The sequence below is a fragment of the Pseudorca crassidens genome, chromosome 8 (genome assembly GCF_039906515.1).
Source record: "Pseudorca crassidens isolate mPseCra1 chromosome 8, mPseCra1.hap1, whole genome shotgun sequence".
Taxonomy (NCBI): Eukaryota; Metazoa; Chordata; class Mammalia; order Artiodactyla; family Delphinidae; genus Pseudorca; species Pseudorca crassidens.
Window position 1 is genome coordinate 33,689,995 of NC_090303.1, and position 14,462 is coordinate 33,704,456.

General features: G+C 40.1%; 1 protein-coding gene across 1 annotated transcript in view; it reads right to left on the reverse strand.

Moving 5' to 3' along the window:
* Positions 1 to 1,995: 1,995 nt before the first annotated feature.
* LOC137228976 (dynein axonemal heavy chain 11-like) overlaps positions 1,996 to 14,462 on the reverse strand; it is a 46,202-nt gene continuing 33,735 nt past the window's right edge. Inside the window, exons 9-12 of the mRNA XM_067746174.1 lie at positions 12,361 to 12,465; positions 11,818 to 12,210; positions 3,310 to 3,642; positions 1,996 to 2,468 (exon numbers count right to left, since the gene is read on the reverse strand). Of these exons, the coding sequence (XP_067602275.1) occupies positions 2,097 to 2,468; positions 3,310 to 3,642; positions 11,818 to 12,210; positions 12,361 to 12,465 (1,203 nt within the window). The 3' untranslated portion in view covers positions 1,996 to 2,096. The remainder of the gene's footprint in view (positions 2,469 to 3,309; positions 3,643 to 11,817; positions 12,211 to 12,360; positions 12,466 to 14,462) is intronic.

The window sequence follows — 14,462 nt, forward strand, 5'->3', positions numbered from 1 at the left end:
GTTAAACTTGGAATTCCCATATGACCCGGCAATTCCACTCCTAGGTGTTTTCCAAAAAGATCTGAAAACAGGTACTCAAACAAATACGTGTGCACCGATGTCCACAGCAGCATTATTCACAATAGCCAGAAGATGAAAAGAGCCCCAATATTCCTCAATGGGTGAAAGGCTAAACAAACTGTATATGTGTGTATATACACACATACATACATACACACACACACACAAACACACACACATACAATGGAACATTATTCAGCCATAAAAAGGAATGAAGTAGCGATATATGCTACAACGTTCATGAACCTCAAAATCGTCATGCCAGGTGAGAGAAGCCAGATACAAAAGGTCACATATTGTATAATTCCACTTATATGAAGTATCTACAGTAAGTAAACCTGTAAAGACAGGAACGGATCAGCAGTAGCCCCAGACTGGTGGCAGGTAGTAGGGGAGGAGTGGGGAATGACAACTAATGGGTATGGAGTCTCTTTGGGGGTGAGGAAAATGTTCTGAAACTAGAGACAGGCGGTGATTACACAACCTCCTGAACGTACTAAATGCCACACACTTTGAAATGGTTACTTTTACGTTATGTGAACTGTGAATTTCACCTCAATTTTTTTAAAAATGGGGAACTGGAGGCAGTATAGACAAATTTAAAAAGTGAGGGATCTTGAGGGATATTTTACCGAAGAGGAAGCATGCTCTGAGGCAAGCAGATGAGACGGACTAGCAGAAAACAAATCTAAGTTTGAGTTCCATGCTCTAATCACTGAACTAGATAGAATTCAATAAAAGCTCTTTAGTTAATGTGTCCACTGATCCCATTGCAAGGTTAAACCTAAGCTCACCCTGGAAGTTGGTGGATGACATAAACATATAAACTACCTACAGAACCTCAATATGGGCATGGGAATAGAGCCTCAACTGTGAGATTTTTATTCGTGATTTCAGTTATAACTACAAAGACTTTGTACACTGTTTGGCACACAGCAGCCCCAAGTCATTCCAGAACACGGAAAGAGGAGGATGACACAGAAATCCTGTTTAGGAAAGTGATTTCTCCAGCCAAACTGGGCTTTACTTATTCTTTCTTAACATGTCCATGATATGTTTCCAAAGACTAGGTCACTTCTCAACTGACAGGCAATTTAAATGAAAGAGAGCTGGAATTTGTTTCACATGTGAAAGCGATGATATAAGTGGAACCCAAAAAAGTAACTTAGAGGCTCTCTATGACCTGAATACCTTCTAACACGAAGGCAGTGGAGTACAGCCAGGCAGAGCGAGGATGTGGGCATGAAACACCCCTAGATTCATGTGGGCTGGCTTTACTACTTGTGTGACCTTGAGAAGATTACTAAGTCCCTTTAAGCTTCAGATTCCTAAGCTGTAAAACGAAAACATTAATATCTACAGTATAGGGTGTTATGAGGGTGTCATAAGAGAGTGCATGAGAAGAACAGGAGATGCTCAGTTTATGGTAATCATGGTTATTTTAGCACCTCACTGACCTCTAGCTGAGCACAGACCTGCTCAGGCATCTTCTGGCCATACGTTTCCAAGAGTGCGATGGTTTCTTTTAGTGGTTCAAAGAGTTCATCAGTAGCTCTCTGGCGGCTTCTTACAGCCAGAAGATGCCCCATAATGTCAACTAAACCATCGTGATCACCTTCACTTAATTCTCTCTGAAGTCCAGCATCTGTCTCCTTTATAAACTCTTGTAGCTCATTCAGACTATAAAAACATGTATACACACACACAAACACAAATGAAGCTCATTAAAACATTCAGAAGTATGACTTCTGACTGAATCTAATTTTCACTATTTACCTAATTAAACATTACTTGTTATCTCTCTTACAGAACTGGCAGTTTTAATGCTCTTAAAATTAATATCTCAATTTTAAGAAGGAGTCAGGTGTTAAAAGTTATCATTCCAAATACCAAAGACTACCTGTCAATGACAAATCTCAAAAGATGCTCCTGAAACATCCAGCTCCATTTCCTGATAATGTTTAGCAAGCTCACTTTGAAAGGCTTCACGTCCACCTTGAACCAACCATCAAACACTCTGAAGTCATCAAACTTGCTCATCTGAACATACAAAGCCTCATAAATGTTAATCTACAATTAGAAAAAAAAAAGTCACTGTATAACAACTCAATCAAAAAGCTAGTAACTACATAAATGCAGAGGGTTTGCCTTGCCTGTTCTTTGAACTGCTCGAGTGTTGGTGGTTGTCTGGGAAAGTCTTCATCTGCGTGAGGCCCTGTCTCCTCAGATGACACAGTATGGCCATACAGGAGGAAGCGCTTCATAAACTCGGTCCGGTCATCCACCCAGAGGTAAGCGTATGTGTCCAGGGTGTTTCTGAAGTCCAAGACTTTGTTGATGACGTCTGCCACTCTCTTCATGATCTCCTGCCTGACCTCCACCAGGCCCAGCATGTTGTCCATATCATTCTAAATGAGGGGAGAACCAAGCACTTATGAAAGCCAACCCTGCTCTATCAATTATGTGCAACCTAACATTATCCAAGGCCATTCTTCAAAAGAATAGTTGGTAAAATCAAAAACCGTGTTGCTTTTCCCACTTCTCCTTTCCTTGTGCTCCCCATTACCCCAATGTATTTTGAATCATTAATATAAAAGCTAATTTTATAATTAATCATAATTGTAATTAATATATATGTATATGTATGGGCATTCAGCATTCAAATGACTGGGTAGTTGAGTAAGCACATTTTGTTTGAATCCTGGGAAGTTGCAACCCTCTATATCCTTCTCTGTCTTTTCATCGGAAATATTGCTTCTTAATGTTTTCTCTTTTGCATTTATATATCTAGGAATGAGGCATTTTCTTTCATGTGGCTTTATCCTATTTTAAAGAGCTGTTCTAAAATTCCTGATTTTCCTGGCTGCCTCAGGATCCGCTCACAGCATCTTGCTTTTACGTTAAATACAAACAAAATTAATCATACTTGGTGTAAATACAGCAAAAAACAGTGGACATTAGAATGGAGAACACTAGAACTCAAAATCGAAGTATATTCAGATTAAAAGCTTTGGAATTAGCTTGGCATTTATTTGTAACTCTAAAGAGATGTGCGAAATTGGTTAACATATATGTAAATATATTGAATTTTTTTAGAGTAATATTTCCTGTTCAGTGCTGATTTCTTTGGATTCTGTTCTCTGAATTCAGTATTCAGTAATATTACCAATAAATGTACTTATAATCTCTTAATCTATTAATATGTATATACTTCACAATAAATGTAATACCCATTTACAAAGAACATACCTGGTAATTTGCTATTTCCAGATGTGCTGCTACTCGCTTCATCTGGGCAGACATTCGGAAACTACTGCACAGCATTTCTTCCACCAGATCATAGAAGCCATCCCCAGCCTCGCTTTCTAAAGAAGGTTTAAACAGAATCTCCGGGGGCATTAAGATCATCTGTGCTTGAAAAAACGGTGCAGATTTCAGTTGTTTCTCTGTGTTCATCAGGAAGAAGTCTAAGTCATGCATTATTGCTTGAAAAAAGCCTTCCACCACGATGTCATCAATGAATTCTACATAAATCTTCCAAGCATCCAGAGAAGGAGTGGCTCTAAACAGCATCCTATTTTCCTACAAACAGACAAGTATTACTAGACCAGTATAGACAACAGTGAGTATAAAAACAAAAGCTGTCCATTTAAATGGCTTGTTAAAGGGGCTGCATATGGGGGCACAGCATAGAAACATTCAAATGCTTAGTTGCAGAATCTTAGCCTAGACGGCAATGATCTAAGCAGGATTTTGTAACATTTAGTTCACTTATAAGATACATTCAAAAGTCATTCTTTAAAGATGCTACCAGAAAACTACTAGAGCTAATCAATGAATTTGGTAAAGTAGCAGGATACAAAATTAATGCACAGAAATCTCTGGCATTCCTATACACTAATGATGAAAAAGCTGAAAGTGAAATCAAGAAAACACTCCCATTTACCATTGCAACAAAAAGAATAAAATATCTAGGAATAAACCTACCTAAGGAGACAAAAGACCTATATGCAGAAAATTATAAGACACTGATGAAAGAAATTAAAGATGATACAAATAGATGGAGAGAGATACCATGTTCTTGGATTGGAAGAATCAACATTGTGAAAATGATTCTACCACCCAAAGCAAACTACAGATTCAATGCCATCCCTATCAAACTACCACTGGCATTTTTCACAGAACTAGAACAAAAAATTTCACAATTTGTATGGAAACACAAAAGACCCCGAATAGCCAAAGCAATCTTGAGAACGAAAGAAGGAACTGGAGGAATCAGGCTCCCTGACTTCAGACTATACTACAAAGCTACAGTCATCAAGACGGTATGTTACTGGCACAAAAACAGAAAGATAGATCAATGGAACAGGATAGAAAGCCCAGAGATAAACCCATGCACATATGGACACCTTATCTTTGATAAAGGTGGCAGTAATGTACAATGGAGAAAGGACAGCCTCTTCAATAAGTGGTGCTGGGAAAACTGGACAGGTACATGTAAAAGTATGAGATTAGATCACTCCCTAACACCATACACAAAAATAAGCTCAAAATGGATTAAAGACCTAAATGTAAGGCCAGAAACTATCAAACTCTTAGAGGAAAACATAGGCAGAACACTCTATGACATAAATCAAAGCAAGATCCTTTCTGACCCACCTCCTAGAGTAATGGAAATAAAAACAAAAATAAACAAATGGGACCTAATGAAACTTCAAAGCTTTTGCACAGCAAAGGAAACCATAAACAAGACCAAAAGACAACCCTCAGAATGGGAGAAAATATTTGCAAATGAAGCAACCGACAAAGGATTAATCTCCAAAATTTACAAGCAGCTCATGCAGCTCAATAACAAGAAAACAAACAACCCAATCCAAAAATGGGCAGAAGACCTAAATAGACATTTCTCCAAAGAAGATATACAGACTGCCAACAAACACATGAAAGAATGCTCAACATCATTAATCATTAGAGAAATGCAAATCAAAACTACAATGAGATATCATCTCACACCAGTCAGAATGGCCATCATCAAAAAATCTAGAAACAATAAATGCTGGAGAGGGTGTGGAGAAAAGGGAACACTCTTGCACTGCTGGTGGGAATGTGAATTGGTTCAGCCACTATGGAGAACAGTATGGAGGTTCCTTAAAAAACTACAAATAGAACTACCATATGACCCAGCAATCCCACTACTGGGCATATACCCTGAGAAAACCAAAATTCAAAAAGAGTCATGTACCAAAATGTTCATTGCAGCTCTATTTACAATAGCCCGGAGATGGAAACAACCTAAGTGCCCGTCATCGGATGAATGGATAAAGAAGATGTGGCACATATATACAATGGAATATTACTCAGCTAAAAAGAAACGAAATTGAGCTATTTGTAATGAGGTGGATAGACCTAGAGTCTGTCATACAGAGTGAAGTAAGTCAGAAAGAAAAAGACAAATACCGTATGCTAACACATATATATGGAATTTAAGAAAAAAATGTCATGAAGAACCTAGGGGTAAAGCAGGAATAAAGACGCAGACCTCTTAGAGAACGGACTTGAGGTTATGGGGAGGGGGAAGGGTGAGCTGTGACAGGGCGAGAGAGAGTCATGGGCATATACACACTAACAAACGCAGTAAGGTAGATAGCTAGTGGGAAGCAGCCGCATGGCACAGGGATATTGGCTCGGTGCTTTGTGACAGCCTGGAGGGGTGGGATGGGGAGGGTGGGAGGGAGGGAGACGCAACAGGGAAGACATATGGGAACATATGTTTATGTATGACTGATTCACTTTGTTATAAAGCAGAAACTAACACACCATTGTAAAGCAATTATACTCCAATAAAGATGTTAAAAAAAAAAAAAAAAGAAAAAGAAAAAAAAAAAAAAAAGAAAACACTCCCATTTACCATTGCAACAAAAAGAATAAAATATCTAGGAATAAACCTACCTAAGGAGACAAAAGACCTATATGCAGAAAATTATAAGACACTGATGAAAGAAATTAAAGATGATACAAATAGATGGAGAGAGATACCATGTTCTTGGATTGGAAGAATCAACATTGTGAAAATGATTCTACCACCCAAAGCAAACTACAGATTCAATGCAATCCCTATCAAACTACCACTGGCATTTTTCACAGAACTAGAACAAAAAATTTCACAATTTGTATGGAAACACAAAAGACCCCAAATAGCCAAAGCAATATTGAGAACGAAAAATGGAGCTGGAGGAATCAGGCTTCCTGACTTCAGACTATACTACAAAGCTACAGTAATCAAGACAGTACGGTACTGGCACAAAAACAGAGATATAGATCAATGGAACAGGATAGAAAGCCCAGAGATAAACCCACGCACATATGGTCACCTTATCTTTGATAAAGGAGGCAGGAATGTACAGTGGAGAAAGGACAGCCTCTTCAATAAGTGGTGCTGGGAAAACTGGACAGGTACATGTAAAACTATGAGATTAGATCACTCCCTAACACCATACACAAAAATAAGCTCAAAATGGATTAAAGACCTAAACGTAAGGCCAGAAACTATCAAACTCTTAGAGGAAAACATAGGCAGAACACTCTATGACATACATCACAGCAAGATCCTTTTGGACCCACCTTCTAGAGAAATGGAAATAAAAACAAAAATAAACAAATGGGACCCAATGAAACTTCAAAGCTTTTGCACAGCAAAGGAAACCATAAACAAAACCAAAAGACAACCCTCAGAATGGGAGAAAATATTTGCAAATGAAGCAACTGACAAAGGATTAATCTCCAAAATTTATAAGCAGCTCATGCAGCTCAATAACAAAAAGACAAACAACCCAATCCAAAAATGGGCAGAAGACCTAAATAGACATTTCTCCAAAGAAGATATACAGATTGCCAACACACACATGAAAGGATGCTCAGCATCATTAATCATTAGAGAAATGCAAATCAAAACTACAATGAGATATCATCTCACACCAGTCAGAATGGCCATCATCAAAAAATCTAGAAACAATAAATGCTGGAGAGGGTGTGGAGAAAAGGGAACACTCCTGCACTGCTGGTGGGAATGTGAATTGGTACAGCCACTATGGAGAACAGTATGGAGGTTCCTTAAAAAACTACAAATAGAACTACCATACGACCCAGCAATTCCACTACTGGGCATATACCCTGAGAAAACCATAATTCAAAAAGTCATGTACCAAAATGTTCATTGCAGCTCTATTTACAATAGCCAGGGGGTGGAAACAACCTAAGTGCCCGTCATCGGATGAATGGATAAAGAAGATGTGGCACATATATACAATGGAATATTACTCAGCCATAAAAAGAAACGAAATTGAGTTATTTGTAATGAGGTGGATAGACCTAGAGTCTGTCATACAGAGTGAAGTAAGTCAGAAAGAGAAAGACAAATACTGTATGCTAACACATATATATGGAATCTAAGAAAAATAAAAAGGTCATGAAGAACCTAGGGGTAAGACGGGAGTAAAGACACAGACCGACTAGAGAATGGACTTGAGGCTATGGGGAGCGGGAAGGGTAAGCTGTGACAAAGCGAGAGAGTGGCATGGACATATATACACTACCTAACATAAGGTAGATAGCTAGTGGGAAGCAGCCGCATAGCACAGGGAGATCAGCTTGGTGCTTTGTGACCACCTGGAGGGGTGGGATAGGGAGGGTGGGAGGGAGGGAGATGCAAGAGGGAAGAGATATGGGAACATATGTATATGTATAACTGATTCACTTTGTTATAAAGCAGAAACTAACACATCATTGTAAAGCAATTATACTCCAATAAAGACGTAAAAAAAAAAAGTCATTCTTTAAAGGTGAAATCATTAAGAAGATTGCTATCTTCAAATATTATGCACACAAGAAATACACTAGTTCCCAATGCATCCTAGATGTATGGGGCCTGGGCTCTGGTTCTGGCCCTGTCCCTGACTCTCTGTGGCCTTGGACCTTGCCTGCCCTGGCCTCACCTGTAAATGAGGTTTCCCAAAGTGGTCCTCCCGAGAACGCTGTTCTGGGGTATCTAAAGATCACCAAGTCAGCAAAGAGCTATGTGTTTTAGGCCATTCTTGGAGACTCACAGTGTACCTATTATGTTAAAGTCCATTTAACCTGGTTTAACCAATTGTCTCCAAACACAAAGATATTTTGTGCCAACCACCTATGAGCAGCTTGTGGAAAAACAGTAACTTGGCTTGGGAAACACTGGCCTGGTGAAGTCCAGGCTCCCTCTGTGCTTCAACAATATGAAAGTCTTTGACCTCAGCATCTCCCTAGCATGTGGGTAAAGTAATGGATGGGCCAGTGGGCATGACAGGGCCAGACACAGACATGGTTAAGGACTGCTAGAGGTTGGGCACAGTGTGGCAGGCCTAGGGACAGCGATTTGAAAAGGTCAGGTAAGCAGCAAGGTTGATTCCAGAAGTACCTTCTGAGTGGCAAAGGTTACACAGTCTATACAGGCCAGAGGGCAGATGCCCAAGGCAGAAACTACTATAGCACACAGAAAAGACGACACTAAAATGGGAGCTGATTATAAGGTAGATTATGCTCTCTGCTTTCTGTGATTATCCACTACTGTGGATATATGATCCCAGATTCAAAGGTGTGTGCTACAGGCAAGAACCAGAACAACAGAGGTGAGTCTGGATCCTGATAAAGCAGGGCAGAGATGAACAAGTTCTTTGAGGGTTTTTTGTCCTCAAACAAATCTAAGAACTGCTCTTTTCAGGGATGCTGTCTTGCCTGCCAACCACGTGGAAGCATTCACACCTGTGTAGTGTATGTGACCCACACCCCTGGAGCTGGGCAGTACACATCCCAGGCAGCTGTACACAGCAGTCCTGGCTCCGTTGTAGGAGCTAGTCTAGGGGTTGGAAGGGTGAAAAAATATCCTCAAAGACTATCTTGTTCAGGCTCTTCATCTTTAAGGTATAAAACAAAGACCTAAAACACATCCAGCGTCACATTCATAGGAAGTAAGCAGCTGAGCTAGAACTAGAAGCCAGTCCTCTTGACTCCCCAGAGTAGGGCTCTTTCCAACATATCTCAGTAATATACCTGCGATTGCCTCACTGTTCATACTTTCTCATACCAAGAGATCCAGCTTATATCACTACAGTGCCACTTTTAAGAAATTGTTGTATGTTCAACAATCTAGGGTAAAGGGAGGAAAAGGAAAAGGAAAAGATAGGAGGGCTTTGGGTCACTACACGATCGCTCGGGTCCCTTCCAGACCCAATCTTGCACGGTTCTGCCCTTCTCTCTTCATCTGAGACACTGACTGCAGACCATCCACAGAGATCCTACAGCCACAAAGGATGTAGCATGAAAGGGCAGAACTCACACACCTTCTGCTGTGTTTCTATGTCTTTCCCCTAAACCACATTCCTTGCTGGAAATCTGAGAACCAAGCTCAATTTCATGTGCTGATAAGAGGGGGAAAAGTCACTTAAAAGATAACTTACAGAAACAATCATTTCATCTCTATTTTGAAGTTGAGTTCCCTCAAGTTGGAAGCACTCCACAGGTCTAAGTGACTTCCAAGCTTCTTAGTTTTTGATTTAAGGGAAAAAGAGTCCATTTACTAGTAGAAAAATTCCAACTTTATTCTCCGAGAATACCACTGCAAAACCTTGTTTGTAACTATTTTTACTCATGTACTGGCAATATTTTCAATGCATTATAATCAACATTCATATATCTTACTTGTCTAAAACCCCCAAGTTACTGTTTAGGGAGCCCACTTTCCTATTATCAAGAAAATGTATCAGAAGAAACTAATTGTAATCCATCATCTGTCCTCCATGAGGCAGATTCCAATGCATAAACACTTGTAAGGATGTCCTGAAAGTCGCAGAATAATTCACAGCCATCTCGGCAAACTAGGAACAGTCGAGGTCATGACTAAGTTAAGACATTGCTGAAAAAACCACTTTCCAGATAATATACCTTCTTTACATATCAGAACATCCCCGAGATTCCCTCAAGGCTACCCAGGCCTTAGGGGGAGCCTTCAGAGGGAGCATGGCCCTGCCCCCACCTTGATTTCAGACTTCTAGCCTCCAGACTGAGAGAGAATACATTTCATTGCTTTAAGACATCCATTTGTGGTACTTTGTTACAGCAGCCCAAGGATGCTAACACAGGCAGTCATCTAAGAAGGCAAAGTCTTTGTCCTAGCAAATTGTTACCAGTAGGGAAAATTAAAACTTTCTTACATGTTTCAGACAAACTTGGAAGTCAACAGAAACTTTGAAATCCATATGAATTCTTTTCTTTCTTTTCTTCTTGTGACACATACTCAATAGAGCATATCAAATGTACCACATCTTACTTTTCGGTGAGCAAGTTTGTTACTCTTCAAACCCTTTCTTCACACAATTGCAATGCCAGCCTGTGCAAAACTCTGCCCTTGGGCAGGCATGTCTAACTAATGTGCCCAAAAACAAACGCTGTCTTTTCCCTGCAAAATCTGCTCTGCCACAGCCCTCCCCGTATCAGTAAAGGAAAACTCTATTCTTCCAGCAGCCCAGACCAAAAACGTCAACGTCATCTTAATTTCTCTCTCCTCTGACTGATCACAGCAAATCCTCTTGGCTCTGCCTTCAAAACACATCCAGCATACGACTGTTTTTTATCACTACCGTCTGGACCCAAGCCATCTTCACTCGGATTACAGACTCATCTCCTAACGGTCTCCTTGTCTACCATCTCCTGACCCCCCTGCAGTTTACACTCAACAGGGAAAGCTTCTGAGCAGAGAGTCTCCAGCTGCTATTTTCCCTCAGAGTAAAACCCAAAGTTCTCAAAATGGCCCGTTGATCCAGCGGGATGTACCCTTAAGCCCTTTCAAACTTCATCGCCTACTATTATTCCCCCTGGAAATTCTGCTTCAGGCATGTTGGCTCTCTAACTGACCCTTAGACAAGCGACCCATACTCCTACCGTAAAGCTTGTGTACTTTGATACCTAGAACATCCTTCTTCCATTTCCCACCTAGCGCATTCCCTTTCAGTTCTCTGCAGAAATGCTACCTTAGTAAAGAGGCCTTTCTAACTACCTTATACACAGTGTCCACCCCACCTGCTACTGTTTCTCTATCCCACAATCTCTGCTTTATTTTTCACCATTGCTCATGTGACCGACTGAAGAGACCACTATATATTTGTTATTTTCTCTTTCTATCTTCCCTAACTAGGATGTAAGATCCAAGAGGCAAGAGACTTTTTTGTTTTATGCTTTTGTTTCTCTGCCTTCTGTTCTTTGTTCTTGTTGTTTTATTTGTCTTCTCTTACACTGATAACCCTGGAATAGTGCCTATCACTGTTGTAAAAACTCAAGTACTTGTTATAAGGAGAGTAACTACTGTTGCCACCCTCAGGAGATGGCTGAAAGGGTTACAGGAGATGAGGTAAACAAGACGGACGACACACAGAGGCATTCAGCAAAACAGGAGATAACTATGACCAAGGTAAGGACACCATCTCTAGCCTTTCTGTTTCATCAAAAGATCTCACATTCCTATCTCTTCCCTTAGAAATGAGCACAGCGAGGGCCACAGAAATTACAGACAAGTAACACAAATTCCTCCATTTGCAATGCTTAACAAAACCATACCTAAAGTTCTTTTGGGACCAGAAAAAGGGCCCTCCGTTATTAGGTTACCTATTTTTGCTCTTTTCTAAACTAAGTGAAAGGATCTGCTATACATTTCGAAGACTTTAAAGCAAGTACCTCAACCAAGTTGTGTATCTTGCAGCCATCTTCCTGGATTAGCGTGTATTTTTTCGTAAACAAATCACCCTTGTCCTCCCAAGTCAAGGCGGTCTCCCGCCTGTGTTCTCTCCGGGGAAGGAGCGTGCACTCCACCCAAGCCTGCATCGTCTGCTGAATCACTTTGACATTGTTCTGCGCATGCTCCACTCTGCGCTCCAACTCTGAGGTGGCCGTCTTCATCCTCTCGATGTCCCCCCAGCAGTCATCCTGCCACGTCAGTGATGTGGCGGCTGCCTGCAGTTCCTCATCCACAGACCTCAGCTCTTCCTCAACCAGGGGGTATTCAACTTCCAGAAGAGTCTGTTTCAGCTTATTATATCCTTGCACAAGAAGTTCAAGATTTCCAATGGACTGATTCAAAAGAAAACCCCAAGACAAAAAGGGCCACATGTGTTAAAGCTACTTTCTCTTGGAGGCATGGAAGTATCTTAGGTCTACATGTTAATAATTAAAATTCAAACTTTCTATTCAAAATCCGCCCTAATATCTGAAAACACAGACCTTTAAAAGAGTGTTTCTTTTTTTGAAGATGGCTAAGGCTGAATCCGGTATGTCTGATTTCTTCAACATCGAAAGGTATTTAACTTCTCTTAATACGGCCACTAGCTATTAAAAGAAAAGCAAGGATTATTTAACATGATTTAAGAATATCATTCTTTTTTTTTTTTTGCGGTACGCGGGCCTCTCACTGTTGTGGCCTCTCCCGTTGCAGAACACAGGCTCTGGACGCACAGGCTCAGCGGCCATGGCTCACGGGCCCAGCTGCTCCGCGGCATGTGGGATCTTCGCGGAAGGGGGGCACGAACCCATGTCCCCTGCATCGGCAGGCGGACTCTCAACCACTGCGCCACCAGGGATGCCCAAGAATATCATTCTATTTTTAAAATCAAACGCTTAAAATTTCATCCAACGATTACAATATTTTCAAACTGTCAAGGCAAAGGGGCTTTTGTTTCTTATGTTTTTTAAAAGCAACAATCATACATTCCATATGATACAGAAGTATAAATAATAAAGGTAGAAATCATTGGCTATGGCCCACTGTCAGAGAAAGAATTCAAGCAAAAAAAGAGCAACATGTACACGCCAAGATCTGAAATGCGTGGCCATAAGCCGACCTCGGTCTTTTCCAAACACCGCTAGCTCTATAATAATGCTTGTTTTGAAAACACAACATGATTATACATGAGGGAGGATTGTGAACATGCCACAAGTTTTGTCTTTGCTTAACTGTAGTTTCATCAGCAATAAACAGCTAGGTAAATGCTAAAAACTGCAACCAGCTGAACAAAAAGGCTTAGGAATATGCAAAATGCTCATATGCACACACCACAAACATCCACCAGGTACCTCCACTCATAGGTGTGTGATGAGCCAGCCCATCCAACTTCTGGTGGCCCAACTCTCTGTCTGGTTTCAAATGACCTTCCTTCCACCACCTCACAGTAATGCACAAGTCATAACGCACTTCCCTGAGCAAACTTCAGGTCTTTGTCAAGGGAAAGTACTATATTCATTGGAGCATTTATGTATTACTTGACCATTTAAAATGTATAAAACTATGCTACTGTTCTTCCTAAGTTCCTTTTTTTGTTTTTCTGTTTTTATTGTTATTTTTTAATTGGAGTATAGTTGCTGTATATTATGTAAGTTATATGTGTACAATATAGTGATTCACAATTTTTAAAGGTTATACTCCATTTATAGTTATTATAAAACATTTACTATATTCCCCGTGATGTACAATAATATATCCTTGTAGCTTATTTTATACCTAATAGTTTGTTCCTCTTAATCACCTACCCCTATGTTGCCCCACCCCTTCCCTCCCCCCAGGAGTAACCACTAGTCTGTTTTCTATATCTGTGAGTCTGCTTCTTCTGTTATATTCACTAGTTTGTTGTATTGTTTAGATTCCACATATAAGTGATATCATACAATATCTGTCTTTCTGTCTGAGTTATTTATTTTTTTAAACGTTATCACTGACAAAGTTTTTGAGTACTGTACCCTAACCCTCATTTTCCCCATCAGCAATGTACTTTTTATTGTGCAGTCTTTCATAGTGCAGTGAATTTTAGGAATGCATATGTCGTGTTGTAGCAAAACTGACTGTAGCCCTAAATCACAGTTTCTGTGGAAAAGACCACATGCTTTAGAAGGTAAACCAGTTGACTTCCTTAGGCTGTCACTCCATAGGTTCACTAGTACAATATATTTGGTATGTTTATAATCCCTTCAGGTAAAATTGTAGGGATTATCCCTAAAATATCTCAGGAATTCAGTTTCTATAAATTGGTTTTATGAAATCAGAAGGTAAAGCAAACCCTCAGTCCTCCAGGTCACATATTTACATACCTGAGCTGAGGTTAATAAGAAAAAATAAGTGATGCAATTCTTTGAAATATTTCGGGGAAAGAGAACAGAATTTGAGTACAGACTGTGACTATTAAACTCAGTGAGGCTAACTTTCACCTCCTAGGCATACAGTTGGACTGCCATGAGACAGGGCAAGAAAACCTAAGCCAGAAAACATCTGATCAAAGACTAACGATTCTGTTCAATTGAGTTAATATTTATTAAATGTTACCAAGTGCCAGACA